Source organism: Phaethon aethereus (assembly GCF_964289735.1).
Source record: "Phaethon aethereus genome assembly, chromosome: 9".
NCBI classification, from domain to species: domain Eukaryota; kingdom Metazoa; phylum Chordata; class Aves; order Phaethontiformes; family Phaethontidae; genus Phaethon; species Phaethon aethereus.
In genome coordinates, this window is record NC_138585.1 from 10,124,091 (window position 1) to 10,146,960 (window position 22,870).

Sequence of the window (22,870 nt, forward strand, 5' to 3'; positions counted from 1 at the left end):
TCTTGCCCTGCAGATCTGTACCAAGAACAGCTTTCTTCTTAGCCTCTCAGAGTACATTCTGCTTGCTCCTTAGGAAGTAGAAATGTGCTCCTTATTGGTCACGACTGGTGAGACGAGACATACGAAATAGAAACTATGTTCATTTACGTTAAGAACAAAACGTTCATGTTATAAATAGACACCGGTGGTGAAAAGACTCTGGAGTGCAGCTGTGTTGAGAAAATGAACAGACTGCCCATCTAATCCAATTGTAATTTGTCTGGTATTTACAGCATGACTTAATCCTGTGGGATTACTGCACTGAGCAAGAACCAAGTTTATGCTCAGATATTACACAGGTAGAAGACACTCTAAGATTTATAGAAAACACATACAGGTCTAGTATTTTATGTCTTACAATTCTACATTAAAATGATCCACCATAAAGAAACTAAACTGTGGGATTTGAACATAGAATCTGACCAGACTGTCACATTTACATACCGTGATTATACATAGTGATAGATAGTGTAGACTGGACTAAACATGCGATCTGTTAAAGAAATCTTGCTCCTGCAAATCACACTGGAAGCCTAAGGCACTCGTACAGTTCTGGATTCTTTTGTTAAGCTATGGGAGAGCAAATGCATAGCATAGGACTAACTGGGACTGCCATGGTTTTATAGTTGTCACTTCAGTGTCATTTGGTCTCAGCATGCAGAAGATTTCCAGAATCTAGAGGATACTAAACACACAAAAAAGAAGTTATATGACTCTTATAAAATCACGCTAGGAAACTAAGAATATTTGCTTCTAAAATATAAAATTATTCTGAGCACATCTCAAGCAACTTTCTCATTGAATCCTCCAAGACTCAGCCCTCTGTGACTTGTCTGAAGCTCTTGCTGCCATATGCTAGTGAAAAAAAAAAAAGCACAATATTAGATTTTATATTCAGCTGAGTGTATTTGGAAAATATTGCAGCAGTTACAGAGAAAATTCTCTCTCATCTTTATTGTTATTACTGCAACTGACTTTGTGGTAATTTGGCATCTGAGTCCAAACTGTATTTGCTGGCTTTTAATTTGTGCATTTCTGAGTGGGTTTCTTTCTGAGGAGGGGGACTGCACAAACCTTATTTCCAGTCAACAGCTTTAATTTACAAGTGAAGCTGCCCTTGAAGCCTTTCTGTATTATTTTCTTTACTCTTCTGCCATTTTTTGTTTTTTATCCCCCTCCATTTTATTCCTATAGAGTTCACTGGAATTGCATTCATGGGAAATTGGGATAAATCAGTGATACTAAGGAGACTGTCACTTCAGGGCCACGTTTTCTGAGAATATGAGCTCCCATTGAAGCCCCAGACATGTTGCTGAATGCACTCAGCATCCACCAGCTGCAGCTGTGATGTGCGTATCTGGATTTTATAAGCAGCTCACTTATTGTGCTGTGCTCTTCAAAAAATCCTCTTGTGTGCTCTTAGCATCTTAAATATGCATTACAGCACAATTATGAAGGTGGGGAGAAAAGAACAAAGAAAAATAAATTGTAAGGCCAAATCAGAAATTAAAAAACTGGTGGAAGATGGTCACAAAAAAAGGCAGAAAGATGGAGAGAATCCCTATGGAAAACTGAAGAAAGATGTAGAGCATGAAAAATGTGGAAGAGTGGAAAAGATAGATATTATTAATTGTCATTGATTGTTCTTAACCCTTCTGCTTTTGTGTGAGAACATGGTAGTGTGCCCTAACAGTTGGCAGAGCCCTGTGAAATGTAAAGTCGGTTCTCGGAGATTAGAGGGAAACTATTTAAAAGGTACCAACACCGCCTGGTGTCCTTGGGCTGCTGCAGTGTGTCCTTCTCTAATGCAGTTGGAAGGTCTTTAAGTATGACCACTCAGTCCAGCTGTGTCGAATGACACAGCCCCTTTGCTTTCAGCATATGCACCGAGTGTCTGTGTTACCCGTGTCCTTCAGTAAAGAGGGAATTACGGAGGGAGAGAGAGAGGGAATGGTCTTCAGATTTTCTGGAGCTGTATTTCCTGTGTTTCTCTTTTCTGCGCCACAGAAACATGCTGTACTCTGTGAAAACCTAGAACTGAAGTCATGTGCCTATAGGCATACCCGCATCCTAAAAAGCAAAACAGAAGCTGCTGGTGTGCATCTGAACAGCACTCACTGTGAGGCAGCATGTTGTTTTGGGGTGAAATGGTCCTGTAAACCCTTGCCAGGACCAGCCCTTTCTGTTTGTATATTGGTTGTTTCTACTTGTGAAGACTTCGGTTTTCTCATCATTTCCTGGGAACTTTGTGCCTGTTTTGAACAAGTATTACAAATATTCATCGTAATGTACCACACAACATAATAGTTACCTCTGCTGTGTGCCCTGACTCTGTGCACGAGGTGTGAGATCAGGACATGTGATGCACAGCAGCTCATTGCTCTTTTCCTTAGCTGCTCTGCAGGGCTTTGTAGCCGCTTTGGCTTTTGCCTGCGGAGAGTTTCACTCCTCAGCTTCTAGTCACATGTAGGGAGGAAATTTGTGAACGTGCTACTTTGAAAATTCAGTTAAAGTGATTGAAAATTGGGATAATTATTAACATTTCCCACTCCTGGCTGGTACACCCACTGCATTAGGAATCTAAAACATTTTATCATAAACTGTCAAATAGTGTGGGAATGGGAGGGGTGCAGAAGTGGCTCAACTTGTTAAAAAGGAGCTCATGCTGACTTCAGCTGAGACCCTCCCATGAAGAAATCATGGAGTTAGAGTGGAAATTTTTACCTTTTTTTTTTTTTTTAAATGTTGGAGTGGTGGTACTTTCCAGGGAGCTAGAAAGCAGCTTTGGGTTCCCTGTTAGATAGAACAGTATGTTGGAAAGGAGAGTTTTGGAAATGAGTCGAGTGAAAATTCACCCGACATGGGTCCGTTTGGTCGCTTAATCGCTACCTCTCTGCATTAAATGCAGGATGAGGGACGTAGACAGACAGGGCAGGATTTCAGTTTATGTATTTCTAATATAGTCGGGATGAAAAATGCTGGCCTAAGGAAGGTGGACTTGGTATGACATTGAACTGTGCATACCTTCTCATTCGGATACCTGCTCAGCCTCTGGTATTCTGAAGAGGAAGAGCTTGCCTGGAAGACTAGGCTGGCTTCCAGCTACTCCACTACAGACCATTGCTCAACTACTGCATAGCTGAGAGTCAGTATCAGAGACTGAAATTTGGAAGCCCATGTCATTTTTAACCTCTAGGTTAAGATATTTTCTGTAGTTTTATATAAAGGGATGTCAGCCTAATTGTCCAGCCCTTTTCTGCATTGTAGCAATCGATTGCGTGCTGTATGAATGCTCTGTTCAGTTTAATGAGATAGCTACAGCTTTACAGAAATAAATACTGCATAACTGAAGTTACTCCTGAACCTTTGAGCCAGAGGTGTATTGGCTTCTTCACCACAGATGAAGCAGCTGTTTCACTAGAAGTTAGCTTCTTTAGTCCGACCCATGACATGTATGAGATTAGATGAGGTGATCACAGCAGCCACGTCTCGTTTGGCACTCCTGAAAGTAGGTGTGAAAGAAAAGACTTAGAGGAGGGAGCAGGGAGAAGTGCCAGAGGAAGAGGAATAGAGGGTAAGAGAACACCAGCTTTGAAGATGACACTCATTCACCACCAGAAAGATACGGTCTTACCACAGTTAATTGCATTTAGTTAAAGCCTGAAGAAGGCTCTGTCCTTGCCTGTCAATTAGTATCTAGTGAGGTACAGGCAAGCTAAGGAGTTGCAGCGTCAGAAATACTTTGAGTGCTCACTTGTGAGTGCATATTCAGGGCAAGAGCTGTGTATACCTGCACACACAAAGGTCATGAGCTGTCTGGTCTGCTGGTGTCAGCGTGCCTGTTGGGATGAGACAGAACTGAAAATGACTGAGGTGTAAATGTGGGGATGACCAGATGTGGTCAGCATCCTTCAGGAACCAAGCTTTTGGGGAAAAACCAAGATTCATTTTGCAGTTGAGTGATCTTGAATGCTGCTTCAGCCATACCTGTTGTTGTCCTTCCCCAGTAATCCTTAGATCCCCTAGCGAAAAGAGGTGGGCACTAGACTAAGTATTTTGATCCAGATCAGCTAGCCCAGCCAGCTGGAGGCTCTTGTTGAAGCTGACATGTTTCCCAGTTCACAATCATATAGGAAATAATTGGAAAGAAAAATCATAATGTGACAGTAAGGTCATTCAGCTAAGCACACAAAAGGCAAGAAACCAACATTTCATCTAGGTTTACTCTAAGAGGGAAAAAATGAGCTCAGAAGCAAAGGTACAAAGAAGAAATATGTGAAAGGATGCACGGCAGCTCAGTGGCAGCTTGCACGTCCCTGGGTGCTAATCCCCTGCCGTAGCTACGCCGTCGCTGCCCCGTTTTGCATTGCATGTCAGTAATCAGTTCTGTCTCGGCACCAAGGATAATGCCGGGTTTGAGAACTTGTTTCAAATGGATAAATCAGCAGGTACCCGTTCCTTGATTGAAATGCACGCTATGTCATTTGTTGTCTTCCTGCTTTCACACAAAAGTGAGTATGTCTATTTTAAGGGCATTTAGTCGTTCAAGTCACTAATGGGAGGGATGTCCCCTCCATTTTTAAGTTGAAGGAATGTCTTTTTTCCATGCAGTTATCAAAATAGAAAATACACATTTTGAGATGATATGCAACGGTTTTGCTAATTGGTACCATGACATTGTCTCCTCTTCTAATTCAGCAATTTAGGCTCATCAGAAAATCAGATCCTCCTGGGATTGTGAGGGTATAGAGAAGCATTGAAGAAGACATAATTTCATAAATAATTGCTCAGGTTTTTCTGGAAACAGCTGCTGTTTCTGATTGATGTATATGGATTTATTTATTCCTTCTGTTTATATCACTTGACTGCTTGATAGAATTTCTGGCTGGCAATTTACTCAACATTTCTTTTTATGAGGAAGATATAAACGTGTAAGGGGTAAAAAAGAAAAATTAATAGATACAAAGCTATTCTCTTTTGTTAGATTTCAAGTAAAAGGCGGTTTCAGGTAAAGGACTGAAAAAGACATTTTCTTTTGAGGTTTAGTGTACAGGAAGATGTGAGTTGCCTGAAAGTTGTTAAAAATAAAGGAAAAAAATGCCTTAAAGTCAATTACCGGCACCTACTTCACTGTGTGTGAATAAGTAAAGTAACACAGGCTGCACTTAAGGATGTGGATAACAATAATAGGTTCTGAGTTTTAAGTGCCATTGATTTCTCCCTCCATGTTCTTCCCCCGCTCTGCCCCAACCAGAGCTTTCTAAGCCGTTGAAATATCTTGACCTTTAGGCCAAATCCTCAGCTCTTATAAATCAGCGCTTTATTTGAAACCAGGAGAGCTACTCCAGTTTACACCATCTGTGTCTCTGGCTTCAAGAGAATAAATGTGTCCTTTGTGACTAGAACAGCTTGTATTCAAAATGGTGTAGCCGTACAGCAGGACGGTGAATTGGAGGGTTTGTTGTCTTTTTGTTTCCAGCAGGACCACACAATTTACGACCACATTGTGGGTGCTCAGTAACAAGCACTTAAACTCAAGAAATGCTTAATCTTGTGATGTTTTCCGTAAGCATACATTACCTTCAACGAAACTGCTAAATACAATTTCTTAAAATTTCTCACTGTGTTTTTTAGGGAAGGTGGTTAGCAGTGTAGCGTATCAGGGTCCTCTTTTGTGAAAGAACTAAGGGAGGAAAAAAAGAGGCTAGGACTCGAACTACCATGATTTAAAGGAATGAAAGGTGCAGTTTTATTTATGTAGCCTGTACGCGGGAGGTTGGCGCAGCCGCACGGAACGAAGCCGGCCAGGCTGGCGGGGCCAGCGGTTTGCCAGGACGTGCCCAGAGGGCTGCGGCTGGGGCAGCCGGGCTGGGCGGCTGGGGCAGCCCCGCGCTCTCGCCGGCGCCCTCCTCCTGGGGCTTCGGGATTGACGGGGAGCCATGCCGTATTTCTGTCTGCTAGAACAGTGGCTGGTTGTGTTGGACATGTTTAAACTTTATACCCTATAGAGCTGTTAGGGCATCGTCTCATTATCTCTCACCTGGTGTCAGCTGGAGATAATTTATTTGAAAATAGTATGGAGCCTCTTGCTGAGGGAAATGTCTGGCGTCAGCTTTGGTTTATAGGACTTTTTTAATCTTACTAAAATCGTGTCATGTGTTGCAGCACTTGGAGAGTTAACAGTTTTAAGCAGAAATTGCAGTTCGAATGTGGAGAAGATACCTGTCTGCGTTAGCTTGACAAAAGGGCGAAAGCAAGTTCATGAGAGTGTAGATCAAACCAGTGGCTGGGGACTGTAGCGCATCTTTCGGTGGGTCGGCTGAAGCGATGACTTTCAGGGTGGGACCGGCTGGTGCTCCTGCATTTGGCTCTGGCAGTACAGGGCTCCTTTTTCAAGGCAGCTGCTAGATCTTTCAGAACTTGTCTTTATAACCGAGCGCTGGACCCTGAATTGCATTTTTTCTAAGCTGAGAATCAGATTTTCTTTGCATTAGGGCTCAAATGCATTTTTGTTTGCTAAATTCTAAAAGTAAAACTAGAGACTGTTGGAAGGCTGGCTTACATTTGTTGTGTTGGTTTTTAAGCAGCACGATATTCATAAAGCACTTTGAACCGGATTTGACATGTTCCGCAGGTAAGTATATAGAGGTAGCTCTTAAGCCTGTTTGTTTGCACTAAATCACAGGAAAGGAGATCACAGTTTTGTTTAGGGAACATAACCAAAGTCTCCCCTACCGCACCACCACCACCAAGCCAAGGACTGGGAGCTTTAGGAAGGTGAAATACTCTGCAAGTTTCAAAGAGAGCAGAACATACCAGTTCTGCAACATTTATCATGAGCAAAAAAACAGTTTTGCAAACAAAAATATCTTTTTCCAGAATCTGGAATATCTACATCATACCCAGAGGAGGTGCTCGAGATCGTTGTTCTATGAAAGTCTTTTTGCTTGTGATCTGAAACCTGGTTTCATGATCTCTTGAGCTGCTGTCATTGCATCTTTACAAGAGATGGAGTTTAAATGCCTATCTGTACTACAGTGACACAGCTCTAGCTGTAGAAGACATGCAATTTTAAGAGACGATGGTGGGAACTTTGCAGGGAATAAAGGAAAGAACAAGGTTTCCTCCCTCAGTTCTAAAATCCTCCAATACTTCTGACTGCTGTTTCTCCTCTTGATATTTCTTAAAATGCCTTTACCTTACTGGTCTGTGTAACAAAGACTGACAATTTCTTGGGCAAAGTGGTTTATATATCCATTTTTTAAAAACATACTTTTTCTGGCATGTCTGATTAGATTCCTGTCAGAGTGAGCTCAATTCTTAAACCCTGTCATTAAAGGCCCAGTCCAAAGGTCCTTGAAGTATGAGAGAAGATATACTTCAGGGGATCCCACTATAAATTATGGCAAGAAGGGTCCTCTCCTGGTTTTAGGCTGCTGTTCCTTGCAAAACCACTCTGCAAACCAAGGCACTTAGGTATCCAGAATGTAGTGGTGAATAATAAAAAGACTAAGAAAAAATAGTGGATGACCGCATGACATGCTACACGTTTTTGTCAGTGTATTATCTAATCTACCCATAATATTCTGATAAAAAGTTTTAGACTCTTAACTATGAAAAGGTGGATATGCTTCTCCTTAAGATTTCTCTGGACCTTCCAGGAGTCTATCAGAAACAAGAGAAATCAAAGAGCTAGAAGTAGCTTTATTTGGGTTATATATGTGACACTGATTCAAATATTGAACTGTGAAGCTGTAGGGGTGTGCAAACATGCTAGGTATGGATAAGGTGAGAAGTACAGGAATATTGAGGAAATAATTGTCAGGATAATAATGCATGTTAAAAAATTAGGTTCATTTACATTTGATTTGATGTGAAGGTTCAGGTTACTTTTACTCCTCTGAACAGAATTATATATCCCTAATAATTATTTTTTTGTTAAAACAGTAACATGCAATTAGCACTTTATCTGGCATTTAAGAATGAGTAAGGAGTACTATTGTTCTTGTAACTATTCATCTGAGAAAGAGAAGCTGCGTGTTTAATTTTGCTGGAGATAGAAATTACTTTATTTTTACGTGTGACAAATTCATAACTCAAAAAGTACCTTCTTCCAGGAAATCCATAGCTATTTTGCTATTCGGGCAATGTTTGTATAATTTATATTTAATTTATATGTGCCGTAACACATACAGAGACACTTGTGCCAGCCACACGAGCTGCTCTGTGCACTTGTGAAAGCAATAATAGTAACATCTTAGAAGCACAGGCATCGGCTGGAGCTGTGCAAGCCCATCTGCAGTTCTGCTTATTTCCTCAGGATCTGAGGTCTGTGCTGTCATGGCTTAACAGTTGCTTAGCTAGCAAGAGTAAAACCAGTTCACAAAATGAAAACTCTAATTATGAAGTGGGAAGAGCCTAAAATGATTGACAGTGTTAAAAGGCATAGAAAGACAGAATGATATATGGGTTTCGTTCTGTAATCGGGAGGAACCTTGAGCGTTACCTTGCAGAGCGAATAGTGCCTGGGACCCTGACCCGGTTAGGCTTGGCCCAGAGGCTGCGTAGGAAAGCCCACGCACTTGTGCCTGACTTGTAAAACTGAGAGCAAAATTCAGGTAGGGCCAATGTAAAGACAGCATCGGGATTCCATTTTACTGGTAACATATTATGGTAGAAGGACGGCTGTACAAGTGAGACACTTGTTCTAATAATGAAAGGCAAATGTTCTCGTTCATTAATAGAGTCAATAAAGAGAAAAGCATTAGTAAAAATGTTTTTCATAAAGGTAGGTAAAATATAGCCAAAATAGCCAGGAAAGAATTTATTTTCACTCCAACTTTCTAATTGAAAGTGTCCCCAATTTTCCCAACCAGTGTCCATTACTATCTCTGCATTTTTCTGACTAACAACAGATTCTCATTTACTGTTGAATCTGGACGAAGGCATATACTTGAGAAGAAATGACAGTGGTCAAACAATGGAAAAACCCTACATTCAAACTGCTGATACAGTTCAAAGGCTGTTTTTCTTTGTCAAGATCTCTGCTGAAAATGTTGTCAAGTTTAATATAGTCAGCACTTTTATGAAAGATTGATATTTTTGAAGTGACTTTTTGAAATTTAAGGTCGTGAACTTTCTACAAAAACATTTTTCTTAAAGTTTCTGTATATTGTAGCTTTTTTGGCTCACCCTTGCCTTCTGATTTCTTGACATCCTGTGCTAGAACATGTGCGATCAAGTGATCGTTTCCCCATCCAAACATGAAGGCTGTATATTTAAGAACCTGAAAAACAGAGTGTGCAGTGAAATGAACAGGGTTGGGAAGGAAAGCAATTAAGTAAGAGTAGGCACCATCTTCAAATTGTATGTTAGTAACAGTTGGCAGCCTTTTACAGTCACTGATTCCACAGTTTAATTGCATGCTTCATCTAACAGTGGTTTCTTTAATCAGTGTTGAGTTTAGGGTGGGGATGGCAATACACGCTTGTGTCACCAAGTAGTCCAAGGCTAGTGTTGGTGACACCATCAGGGGAAGGCGGGGGAGAGGAGAAGGTTTCACAAGGTGGCCACATTCAGACTTTTCAAACTAGTCGTCTTTCTTCTGCTGCTGCTTAAACCCTATTTGCTGCAGACAGGCATAGATCATGTATGTACCCATCTATAGGTGTGAAATTTATGTGCACACATTTAGTTGTTTGACTGAAAGGTCAGCCTGGATTATGAGCAGGAGATCAGAGTGCACAAACTACGTAAGAGAAATGTTGGCAGCTCACCAGTATCAACTACACTGTGCATTCATATGAATCAGTGTAGCTGGCTAGCCCCAAATAATACCTGCTGCAAGGAAGACTTTTGCTCTCTTGAAGTCAGTGGCAGAATTCCCTTTGACGTGCTGTACTTAGGTTTTTTGCCCAAGTAAAAGGCTCTGGGGAACACAGAGGCTTCTGTTGAGGCTCTCCTAAGTGCAAGTCACCAATTTCCAACATCACCAGCTGTGAAAGGAAAATAAAAGAAAAATATGCAGTGCGTATCAGAGAATAAAGTGTTCTGGTTAATTATATAATTGTGACTGGTCTGAGGTAAATAGCAAACCTGTTAGCAGCTTTGGGATTGCCACAGAAAATGAACCAAACGCATTCCTTCAGCAGTCCCTCTTCCCCTCCCTTTGTCGGTAGCAGGCAGAGCTGATCATTGCAGGCAGATGTGATCTTCACTGGGTAAAACAAAACATGCCAAACCCTACACCGCTCAGAGAAACATGCGCTCAGTGAACACTGAGAAGCGTTTCGGCCATGTCTCCTTAAATGTTAGATGGTTTGTGAGAGTCTTTCGGGCTTTCTATTGATTTTGCATGGAACTAGGTCAGAGCTGCTTTTAATTGAATGAGCTGGCTGCTGCAACTCTCACTTAACTGTTAAAAAAGGGGTATTAAAAATTGATATGCAAAGCAAACATATGCTTAATTAGCAAGCAGATGAAGTCAGAATAGACAAACCACGATAGCTAATAAAGATGGCTTTCACCAACAGTATAATATCCTCCTATTTTGGGCGGAAAATGGGTTAAGCACTGAGTATTACCCGTGTTTCTTGCATGTGGTATTAATAGCCTGTTCATTTTCTTTGGGAGACGTTGGGATAAATTTGCAGCTGTGCAGATCAGACAAACCACCACATATCAAGAAAGCCATGAAAAGGCAGATATAATTTTTAAATGTGTGTTAAAGGTAAATAAAAATCCCTGGTGTGCAGAAAGAAGAAACCGTGGGATTCCCTCAAGGGCTCGGTATTGCTCTGCATCAGATGTGCGTGGCAGCGGTCGGTCTGCGGCGGAAAGGTGCACACTGCTGTCGTGCCGGCAGCGTTACACGGGACGCTGGTGGAGCTGTGGCCTTTCCCCTGGTCAGGACCCTGGCTTAGACATGGCTTGCTGAGCGGGGCTGCTGCCAGCTGGGATGTGGCTCTGACCATCACACACACGTGCCGGCTGCACCCCTCCTGATGGCCAGATGTGCCCTTGGGGATGCTCTGTGCTCCTGCTCCCTCGGCCAGGTCCGTGCCGGCTTGCTGTACAGGGCAAGGTGCAACGTGTCAGGGCTGGAGGAGATGGGGAGTTCCGAGTCACATCTAAACCCCATCCCAAGTGACTGACTTGGCTTTACACCTGTATGCAAAGTGTATGCATTTGCTGAATTTCAGACCCTGTGAGTAGCACCATTACTTCCCACAGTTTGTGAGTTCCGCCCAGAGTGATGTATTATTTATTTAGGTTTATAACAATCACGCAGAAAAAAAGGGTAAATGAATAATGCATGGATGATTAGCTTACACATTTCGGCTCGTAGCTGAGAGAGATGGCAGGGAGCAACCCTCATTTTAAGTTCCTTGAGACAATAGCTTTTCTTTCTTCCCCTCAAAACCCCAAGCTATAATAAAGGTTCTACTGTTTATCACTTAGCATTACACTAAGAAGCCACCAGGACCTGGAATTAATTTGTGCTTAAGAACAGAGCGGCAAACCGGCCACAGAGTATACAGAGTATATATTCATTTTAATGATAGTTTTTCAGGTAAGATGTTTTCCATAGCTGTATTTTTCAGGTTGCTTTGGTCCAAGTTACAGCTGACTAACTCAGTTTGTTTCTCACTTTCTTTAGCATTTACAAGTTTTCCAGTATCACAAGCTCACATGCCGGCTTTGCCTAGTGTGCAACTACTAGGAGACCTTTCGTAGAGGGGAAATTGTACATGCCAGTTATTTGCAAAATATGTTCTCTCTAAGATATTTTAGCCACATCTTATTCTTGAAATGAGAAAGCCTGAGATTCAGGTGACATAAAGAAGAAAAATGCATATCTTTGAATATTGAAATACAACGACACCTGGAAGTGCTTGAAACGTTTGAACGCCTTTGTGGCAGTTCGACCAATTGTATCCATAAATATTTAAAGCAGTGAATTATTTCTTGAAATTTACATTTTTATGTACTATTTTGGCTTACGAATTATTGAACAATAAGGATGCTTTCCATAATAATTTCAGCTTTCAAAATACAGCACTTGACTGTAAAAAGATTTGCCTGTGGCCATTAAATGATTGAGTGAGCTCCCAGTATAACACTGAGCTTCAATATCCTCCTAACTCCAAACGAGGGTTTTTAACAGCATGAGGAAACTTAGATCCCATCTGTGTTTCTGCACTTCTCAAATAAAAAAAATTTAATACGCTGTGCAGGAGCTACTGTTACCTTTCAACAGAAAATATATATATATATGTATATATATGACTGGTTAAAGTTCATGGTTTCAGTATGGGATCGATGTGGATAAAGTGGCCATTTGAATCCTGCTGTAGCTTTTATAAAGAGTTAGCCTGTTTAAAATATACTGGTTTGATTTTCGGGCCATGGTAATGTCACAACCCCATAGGTAACCATAGCCAGCAGCTACACGCGAGTTCTGCTTTCTGCCAGTGCCTCGTGCAGGAGCGAAAACGTGGAGCAACGAACATGCTTTTATGGGGCACAATAATTTCTGCCACCAAGTTTGCTCCATAGAGCTGCATTTGCAGTAGGGAGTGGTTGACAGTATAAAAACATCCAAGTGACTGGGACAGTCAACGAAAGGTCCTAGTAATGCGCTGTGACCTGGGAAGGGAGCGTTCTGCATTTCTGGGCACATTAGAACTGAGGAACTCTTTAAGTCGAGCACGAACGAGCACAGTGGTTTTATTTTTTTTTTTTTTTTAATTAGAGTATGATTCCAATTGACATTTATTAAGGAAGCTGAAACTATTCTAAAATCCTCCCCAAAATGCTTGAGCAAAAGTGAGGCATTACTTTTTTTTTTTTCATTTTTTATGTATTAGCAAGTGAGCAGGAAAGTAATGTTACAGAAAACTATATAGAACGCTGACATGTTGTTTTTCTGACTGTGTATCAATGTTACTGATAGTGATCACCAAATAATAATGATTCAGGCTCTGTGTTGGGTTGCATGACATTATAATCTGATTCAATCTGCTTTTCATTTTTAGGATATATTACTTTTCTGATAAACTAAGAACTGAAAATCCCCAAGAAAGGATAGTGGAATGTAAAATTACAAAGTCTAGACAGCCAGCTGAAAACTGATTTTCTACACCTTATAAAGAAGTAGACTATAAGCCAAATCCTTATTTAGTCTGAATATTTCTGTAGTTTCCAGCTGGTTGCAGAGAACTGCTGTGCTTTGATTCTGCTGATAATAAAACTAAGAATGCACAAATCATTGTTATCAGTACAAATGCTTCTCTGTTAAGTAAACTGAAGTGGATAAATCCTTAGCTCCACACAGCCTCAATGTTTCCACTGCAACTAAGGGCTGACTGCATGAGCGTGTGAAATTTTGAGAGGTGGTGTTCGAGTAATGTCGATGAGGCACAGAGAGAGAAGGTTTTCACCAAGGTAATCACAGCATTTCCAGCAGCAGCTGAATGACATAGTAAATTAAATCTATTGAATGATGCATGAAGCTGGTGGGGCACTTGCAGGGCCAGATTCTGACTTTTTTAAAGCGTATTCTATCCTTTTGGCTTTCTCTTTGTTTTGCTGGAAAGCAAGAGCTGCAATCTAGAGAGAATCCTGTATTCATGGGAAAGAGGATTGTGTGCATTTGCGAAGAATTTTGAAACTTTGTTCATAACTTTTCCTTTTCCCAGATAAGTAGTATCTTAAAGAAGTAAAAGTTATTGGTGTGAAGAAAAAAATTCAGATATGATTGCACGTGTCTTGTACATGAAAAAGTACATCATTATTTTTGATAGATCGATGCTCAGAAAAAAAAAAGAGTTTTTGTTGATAACTGAAACAGTTTAAATCTAGTTATAATTTGGGCTCTACATCTCTTTGTATTAGCAAGTCTCTCTACGCAGTCACAGACAGAGCTGTGTTACAGCCATTTCGTAGCAAAGGTCCCTGAAAGGCAGGTGTCATGTTATATTGATAGAGACTGTTATTCAACCTTGTACTCTGCTGGGGTTACCAACTAAGAAAAACAAACAGTTTGGATTTTCATTACACTGTCTTTTTGCATACGTTAAAGTAGGTAAGTGACCTAAAAGTTCAAGGAAGAGGTTTGATTTTTATTTTTTTAAGGTCTTTGTCGCATAAAGTGTCACTGAATCCTATTTAGGAGACTTGCTAAACTGGGGTCATTTTATCGTTTTCTCATGAAGTGTTACTACTGTGAGTAATGAAAAAAATCTTGAAGGTTGTGTATGGTATCCTTAACATTAATTTTTACTATTAACTGATAGTAATTAATGAAATACACTACTGATTACATATTGCACTGCATATCACTTAGGATATTTTTACATGTTTCCTGTATGACGTTTCAGTGAGGAAACTTCAGGCTGACTGTGTTGGTGCTCATCAAGTTCATCTGCAGACTGGAATGTCAAAGAACTCAAAACGACATGAGATTTTGTTACTCTTGTGCATAGGTGGGGTCTCTCCTATACCATAAAGATATCTAATATTGCATCTTCCACTGTTTTCTGTAGTAGTGGTAAACCGTGTGTGGGTGTTCGAGCCACAGAAAATTTAAGTGGTTTGAATGTGGTTCTTTTTCTGGGACTGTATCACCTGAGTGGCAATTCCTGTGGGATAGTCCCAGCTCCTGGCCATGGGATAATTGGGAGAGGAAGTGGCTGCTGAGACAAATTTTGTCATTGCATCTCTGGCAGTCCTGCTCAGCCAGGCCACTGCCGTTCTGCAGGGGTCCCCTGGGGAGCTGTTGTCATCTCCTGCCCGGGAATGGCTCCTGCTGTTTTCCCTTTGCTTGGCTCTCCCAAATCTTGTAATGTCCCTTGTAGCCACAAAAAGATTTTGAGGTAGGGCTCAAGGGAAGATCGTCCATCTCTATCAAGTGTGAATTCCAAGACTGTACATACATACAGAAATTAAGGTACATCGGGGGTTTGATTTGTAAACCTGAATGACTAGAACTGAGAGTATCATGTAAGGACGTCTTTGGGCTTAAATATGAGGTATAAAGTTCCAAAGTCAGGGATTTGTGTCCTTTTTTTTTATGCTAAAAGAAGGCAAGCAGTTCAGCAAGCTTTGAATAACTGACTAACACAGTAATTAGCTGTTACAGCTAAAAGCAATCTCATGTTTCTTCTGTATCTAGGTTTTCATGTGAATTTTTCACAGATACAGATGGAAAAGATCAGGAATGGTTTCTCCATGCATTGCTCAACCTGCAAGAACAGAAATGAGGGTCTTAAGAAAAGAACAGAAAACCACCAGCCATGAAGAAAGCAGACATCACTGCTTCACTTGAAAAATCATTCAATTGTTTTTTTAATTTCTCCTCCTTGTATTGACTTATGGTGTTGCAAGCAGAAAGTCATTTTCTGGCTCCAACAAAGTGAAATTTTATTCTCTATGTTATGGTGCTGGGCACACCCAAAATATTAACACTGGACAGTTTTGTGGATTGTGTGCTTTTTACTAGAGCATATGAGGGGTACCGATATGTTGCTTGCACAATATTGCCTTAGGAGAGAGCTTGCTTTGAAAGTGCCTGAAGAACTTGTTCCCAATGAAATGACAGCTGAAAAGAATTCAAGTATTTCCATAAATAAAAGCATAATTTGCTAGGATACCATTTTCAAAAATATTTTTCTGACATGTAACTTTTCTGTTAGAACTTTTATATTTTTTCCATCTGCTGTGTTGTGTATGGTTTTAATAATTAAAAAGTGTATTGAAACCTATATAAGCTATAGGTTTTAGGCTGAGATGGTAAAATCATGATACAAATTGCCCTTAAAAGCTTTATGATTGGTATGTATGGAGTATTGAGCAAAAGATTGTTATATGATGTCGGTAATGAGCAAACACTCTATAATGAAACATGTACTTGTGTATTTTGTAGAACCACTAGATGAGCTGAAGATCAGAAGTCACAGCACTGAACCACTACCAAAGCTGGAAAACAAAGAGAGGGGAGGCCATCACGGGACAGCTTCCTCCAGGGAGCCAGGGAAAGCTCAGGAATGGGATGGAACGCCAGGCCCGCCTGTGGTGTCCAGCAGGCTGGGGAGATCCTCTGTCAGTCCAACCATGTTGGCTGGAAGCAACAGCTCAGGTACGTCAAGTAGCAGAGCAGGGAAGATCTCATGAATCTACTTGTGAGCTGAAGGATCTCTAAAGACACACAGATGTAGGCAAGCATCTGGATTCTTTAGACTTCCAACTATCTTCTAAAATCTGCCTGCCCATGGCTGCACTATTAAGCATTGTGCTGTCTGTTTGTGCTCTGTGCTAGAACAGGATTGGGATTGTGGCAGGTAACATAAGCATGTAAACATGCCGTTCATCCATTTTGAAAGAAGTAAGGAATTCCACTTGACATTGAAAAGGACTTTATGACAAAGGCAGCCTCAGGATGACACCTCAGAAAGAAGTTCATGAATTCAGATATCACATACAGTAACAAAAACACGCAGAAACAAGGCTGTCTTATTACTATGCATAGTAAGTGGACACACGCAGCCTTTCCTTTACGCTTGTACATAAATGTCTAGAAAAGTGACTATGGATTTCAGAAGTCTCAAATTCATACGTATCCATTTTACTAAACAAATTTTATATATATAAAATATTGCATTGCCATAAACCATGAAAAATAATGCAGCCTTGTTTACAAATTGACTAAGACAAACAGAACTGATACATGAATGGGCTTATATAAACAGATATGCATAGCTCTGGCATAAGCACTGCATTGTTACTTGTTGAGATTTGACAGTTCTCATAGAAGAGTAACTTCATTACTTATTGGTTGGATTGTGAAAAATATCCACTTAAAAAACAATTGGCATATGTAGTACTGGAGCCTCATGGTCAGTGTTCAGTAAGCATAAGACCATGAATGAGCTACTCAAACAAGAAATTATTTCTGCATGAGAGATCTGCTGGGCAGTCAGTGGTAGATATGAGTCTTTACAGTGCCAACAGAGATGCTTGCCCCTCATCCAGGGCATTGATTACCTGTGTGATAATGGCACGCACATTTTCCCTGCACTGCTGGAAATGACACCTAAAACTCAGTACATAGCTTGCATAGGCTTTGCTGACGTGACGTATCATTTGCGGCAATCGTGTAGTGCAGCTTTTCTTGCTACAGACCCCCCCAGACAGTCCTTCCTGGGGCAGCAGAAGTGACTTTTCTGCAAATCTCATGACTCTAGCACAGGTTATTTGGGTGTTACTGCCTTTTTGCTTCCTGTCTGTTCTCACAACGCATACTGGTAGGTAGGAATTTTCCAGATTAGCTCATAGCTTTGTTGAAAATTCTGTTCCCAGTGTATTAGAGCGTCATCTGTGCTAATGCAGGTAAAAGGGTGGGGTTAAAGGTACCACATCAAAGTATCAGGACATCTAGTAATTAGACCAAAGGTGTGTACTAACCTTTTCAGTTCTGCAAGACGACAATACAGAGCAGAATGGAAGAGAAATGCAAATTAAAGAGTAAGTTCTTAGCAAAATATAGCACTTCTGTCCAACCTTCCTGCATCAGTTTTATTTTAAAGAGTTGGTTGATCTCCAAAAGCAGACAAAACATGTTGGCCTCAATCTTCATTTGGCATCCGCAAACTGTAATAGTTGTTGAATCATGCCTTGATTTAGTTAACTGTGACTTTGCCTTGCATAGCTAGGACTGTCAAATAAAAATTATGGAAATATTTTATTGGCTGAATTTTGATTACTTTTTTATTATTAAAATCTGAGAGCTGATTATGATTTTTTTTTCCCTGCAGTTTTTATGACATTTCATTTGATGAATATTGCCTCTCATCTGCCATGAGTATTTTTTCCCTTGTGTCTCTAGCTGTTGCCTGAGCAACATGTTTTACCTCTGATCGGTGGGGCATTGCATTCAAAATGCTGTACACAGTTCTCCTCAATGAGCTTGTACATGAACTGTAACAGTTCATTCTTCACAATTAAATTAGAACTGTAACAGAATACAGAGATTTAATACATCTGCATGGATACAAAGGCTTTCTGGAGTCAAGGACATAAAGTAATTCTGTGCTAGGAATTTAGACCCTAGATTTACCACAGGACCAAATGAAATCAGGGCAGTCCTCAGTTGTTGCTGATGCTCTCTTTGCAGCATCATAGAGAAGAGAAAAAAAGGCTACTTTTTTTTTGTGTGGACATGTCCTTAAAACACCAGTCTGCTGCCTACCTCCTAGTTCACACTGGTACAGGCATTTATTAGGGCAGTGTTGGAATAATTTAAAGAAAACACGCTTGAATTGCTCTGCTGTAAAACAGAAAGGCTGTGAAAGGACTTCTCGTGTGTGCTCAACAGGCAGCTCTGCTGAGGCAGAGATGAACTAGGAACTGGCACGGTCTGAGTAAATACCTGAGTGAGAGTACTGATTTTTTTGTGGGTTCTCCCCAGCTCTGCGTCGGCTAGCAAGACCAAAGGGGGAATGAGCGATCTCCAGACAGAATCTTGAGCTTTCTGGTCATTTTGTTCAAATGAACCCGGTCTGTCTAATGCCTGATTGTTCTCTCGTCTGTCGCATAATTTGTCAAGGCCACTTTCTGTTCCTTGGCATCCTATTGTTTCTTATGGAAAGCAGTGTAAGGGGGTTTGGGGCATGCTGGCATTTAGGGAAGTCAGTGCAATTGCAGTGAACAGCCAAACGAGATATGTAAAACAGAAGGCTGTGATAACTTCACTCCAGGATTGAAGAGTATTTTCTGGAATGTTGCTGCTTTTTTCCTAACTGCAACCATGAAGCATTTTGCATTGCCACCTGCTGCTAGAGACAGGCACTGCGCTGCCTTTTGAATCTCAGATACTCTACTCTCTTATTGTGTCCTGTTTTTGAATCACCATCAGCTTGGCACTCAGCCAGCCCATTAGTATTCTAGCTGAAAACATTCTAGATAATCAGGAAGGGAGTAAATGCCCACCTTTCACTGGAATTACTGGCTAGAATTGTGGGTTTGGAAAAGTAATGAATAGTTAAATTCAAGCTCTTTGGGAATGGAGCAATGCCTGCGAAGCCCAAGGTGCAGGACAGGTTCATTGGTACAAGAAGGGAGTAGCAGCGAAGTACCAGTTCATGCTAGCTACGGCTGCTTCACTCAAAGATGACCGAGTACTCCCACCAACACCTAAATTATCTCCTTACAGGCAATGTCAGAGTATCACTGTGCTACTAAATCTTGAAAGATTCTCCAAGTGAAGGCAACTTAATGCTGCAGGCATACGTTACTGGGCAGCCTGCCCAATGAGGTCCAGCCCAGGATGCGATGCTTCCAGACATTGCCTACGCTGGTCATCCATGTTCTCCGCACACAAGCTCTCCCCTGGCAGCGCCTGTCACCTAAAGTAAAATGAGTAGTACTGGGAGCTGTACACAAAGGGCATCAAGCCAGTGCACCAGGAGCCAGGTGTGCGATCTCCAGGGTGCAGGATCACACAGTCACAGAGCCTGACTGTAGAAGTGGACGCTGCTCTCTGCAGCAGTGGTGTTACTGCTATTTGGAACAACGCACAATTGTCCTTTTGATCCAGATGACAGTAGCCCATGCCAGAAGCTTAAGAGAAAAACAGCAAGAAATTTTGAGGAAAAACCACTGCCAGTAGGACATGATTATTCCTTACCTCATTGCCTCAGTCGTTGACGTAGACCTGAGATATGACAGTTCAGATCAAATCTTAATTTAAAACATACCTCATCTAATACAAACATGTTTTTTCTCATTACCTGACTTGGTTTTGAGACCTGCTAAGCTTTTGACTTATAGATATCTAGTAACACTGAGTTCCACAGGTTTGTGAAAACAGTTCAGTTTAACATGCTGCTGTGCTATTTCAGCACTAAGTGGCTTCTGCAAATAAGGTCCTAAATACTATTTTTTAAGTGACAGAATACTGTATAGTTTATTCCACCGTAAGGTTTCATAATTTCAAGTTATGTTTCAGCTTATTCATAATTTTTTAGGAGACCAACATGGCCAGGCCAGTATGATAATAATAGGTGTGATTAATTTTTCCAGTATACATGTTTTCTGTTTCTTCTTTTTTCTTTTTTGCGTGTGATTACTCTCAGCCTGTCACATTGCCTTGTTTAATTCAAAACGTGCTTCTTGGCAGCTGTAGCAAATAAGTAATATTTCTCTTTTCATGTGCAAAGAAGAGACTGTGACAGGATAAGAAGCTTCTCCGATGTAAGTGACAGCCAGAGTATTTTTTTTGAAATAAGATTAGGATAGGCAGAATGAAGGCTTCCTTGGATGAATAAAACAACTCTTCCAAAAATAAAAATCTTGCAGAGCTGTTGTGTTTCTGGAGAATATAGAAAACCATAGCACATGGGGATAAAACTGATCGAAAATATTTCCATAAAATCTTGTCGCATTTCAGCACTCTGCTTTATTGAGGAAAATCCAACAACACCCCCTGCCCCAAATGCAACCAGACAAGCTTCTATGTCTTTAGTTGTGACAACAGCACTTGCACTTTTGGAAAACAGGTCATTTATGTGAGTTATCTATTACATATGTATATTAAATACATAGTTAAATACGCAATTTTAAGGCAATCTATTTGTGACTGGAAAGCCTGCATTTCTGTGTTGGATGGTCTTTCCTAAAATTCTCATCCTTAATGCTGTCCTTTGGGGCTGTCTGCTTGCTTATGCCCACGTGTAACCCTACTGACATTGTCAGGGCTCAGCTTAAACCCGAGAGTCCAGTAATGCTGGTCCCGTTGCAGCTATGTGTGTGGGTTTACCGAAGTGGCTGTGGTCCCACTAGCGTTGTTGGGAGTGTTGTGGCTGCTGTGGGTGACATAACAGGACTGAGACACAGCTGACCTGCCATCCCCTACCAGCATTACACTGCAGCTGCACCTGGCTCCTGGAGGTGGTTCAGGCACTTAGCAAGCGGTGCGTTTTTCGTAATATGGCACAGTGTGAGGGATGCGTCATTTGAAGCTGTGCAAAATAATATCACCAAAGTTTCATTGGTTAAATATAGCAGCTGAATCTTATGAACTTTTTTGTGCATAACATAACTAAATATATTATGTAGCTCTCTAGCTACCTCGAACAATCTGCTGAATTCAACCTCGTGCTGCCCATTGATTGCAGTGGGCTACTCAAGCACACTGCATCCCCTGGCCACAGTCCAGTAAAGCACTTAGACGTGTGCCGATGAGTCCCCTAGCTTGGCAGTAGGCTGTTAGCCCTTATCAGCATTTGAGTGGCTTACAGCAGTGTCAAAAGGCCCCTAGCTGTGGCTGCAGAGAGGGTCCTGTGTTTGGAGTGGAGTCCCTGGAACCCTCTTTCGGGCAGGTTTGATTTAGAACCAGAGGATCTACCCGCACAGTGAAGGGAGGCGCAGTGCAGAGATGGGGTGCCATGCTAACTTTATCAGTATGGAGCTAGATGGATTTTAGCTTGCGTTATCATGGACCTGAGCAAATGGGTCTTTCTCGGAGGCCAGATATCTACAAAGCCTCCCTATGTGCTTATCAGGCTGGCTGATAAAACTCTCCTCCACACTATGCATTACTGTCACAAAGGGGGCTTCTCTAGAAGTCTCAAGACTTCTCATTTCACATGTTAATACTGAGCTGTCTCCATATTGTCCACATGAGATAACCATGAATTAAACACTAGAAACCATCCCTGAGATTTGCTGGCAGAAGTTGTTCTTCCTTCAAGATTCTCAGCAGTGAACAGGAAAACCCATTTTCATTCCACAGCCAGAACCGGTATCAATATGCGGGCCTTGCAGACAAGCTGAAATGACTATTTAAAACATGAAAACCAAGAGGTAAAGATACTGAAAATGACTGGACAGTGGACATAATTATGCAAGAAAACCTCCTACTACTTTTTAGATAGCCCAGAGCAGAAGTTATTATTTGAAGTGACCATTATTATACTGAAGATATCAAAATGCAGTTAGCCTCAGTACAGTGAATAAGCTGTCCGCTGCTGAAAAATAACATGCTGTAGAGTTATTGTCAAGTTGGTATTGCCCAACTCAGAGAGCAGTGAGTTGGGCATCACTTATGCAACAGACCATTTATGGATATTTTTTCCCCACAGTAGCGTGCAGTGTGAAGATGTTACTCAGCATTAATTACAGTAGAATAGAGTATTTATTTGGTCTAAAAATACTCTCACTGAGACCAATGGAATGACTATTAAAAAAACCTCCACATTTCCCTTTCACTGTATAACCCAACTTCCCGAACTTAAAAAAAAAGTTAGATGGAGCTGTCTCTGAAACCTCTTTTGGTGAGGATCACCACGGAAATCGCAATAGTTTCCTTAATACTGTAACTTACATTAGAGGGAGATAAAGGAACTAATACTTCATCTGTGTGTGATATGTTTTATTTCTTTGATGCCAGATGAAAGGAAATGGTAATCTCGTGTTGTTGCACAATGGATTGGGTCTGGCCAAGATGGAGTTAATTTTCGCCATGGCAGCCTTCACAGTGCTGTGCTTTGTATTGGTAGCTAGAAGGGTGTTGATAACATACCAGTGATTTGGCTACTGGCGAGCAGGGCTCGCACAGCATCAAGGCTGTCACTCCCACATTCATCTTGACAGGGGACAGAGCCAGGACAGCTGACCCACACTGACCAAAGGCATATTCCATACCATATGACATCTGCTCAACAATAAAAGCTAAGAAAAAGGAGGAGGAAAGGGGGGCATTCTTTATTTATGACATGTGTCTTCTGGAGCAACTGCTATGTCTACTGAAGCCCTTGTTCCTGGGAAGTGGCTG

At 41.1% G+C, this 22,870-nt stretch overlaps 1 protein-coding gene across 1 annotated transcript in view; it reads left to right on the forward strand.

Annotated features, from left to right (window-relative positions):
• Positions 1 to 22,870, forward strand: part of NYAP2 (neuronal tyrosine-phosphorylated phosphoinositide-3-kinase adaptor 2) — a gene marked incomplete at its 3' end in the record, with an annotated part of 134,449 nt that overhangs the window by 84,152 nt on the left and 27,427 nt on the right. Inside the window, exon 4 of the mRNA XM_082003492.1 lies at positions 15,965 to 16,177. Within this exon, the coding sequence (XP_081859618.1) occupies positions 15,965 to 16,177 (213 nt within the window). The remainder of the gene's footprint in view (positions 1 to 15,964; positions 16,178 to 22,870) is intronic.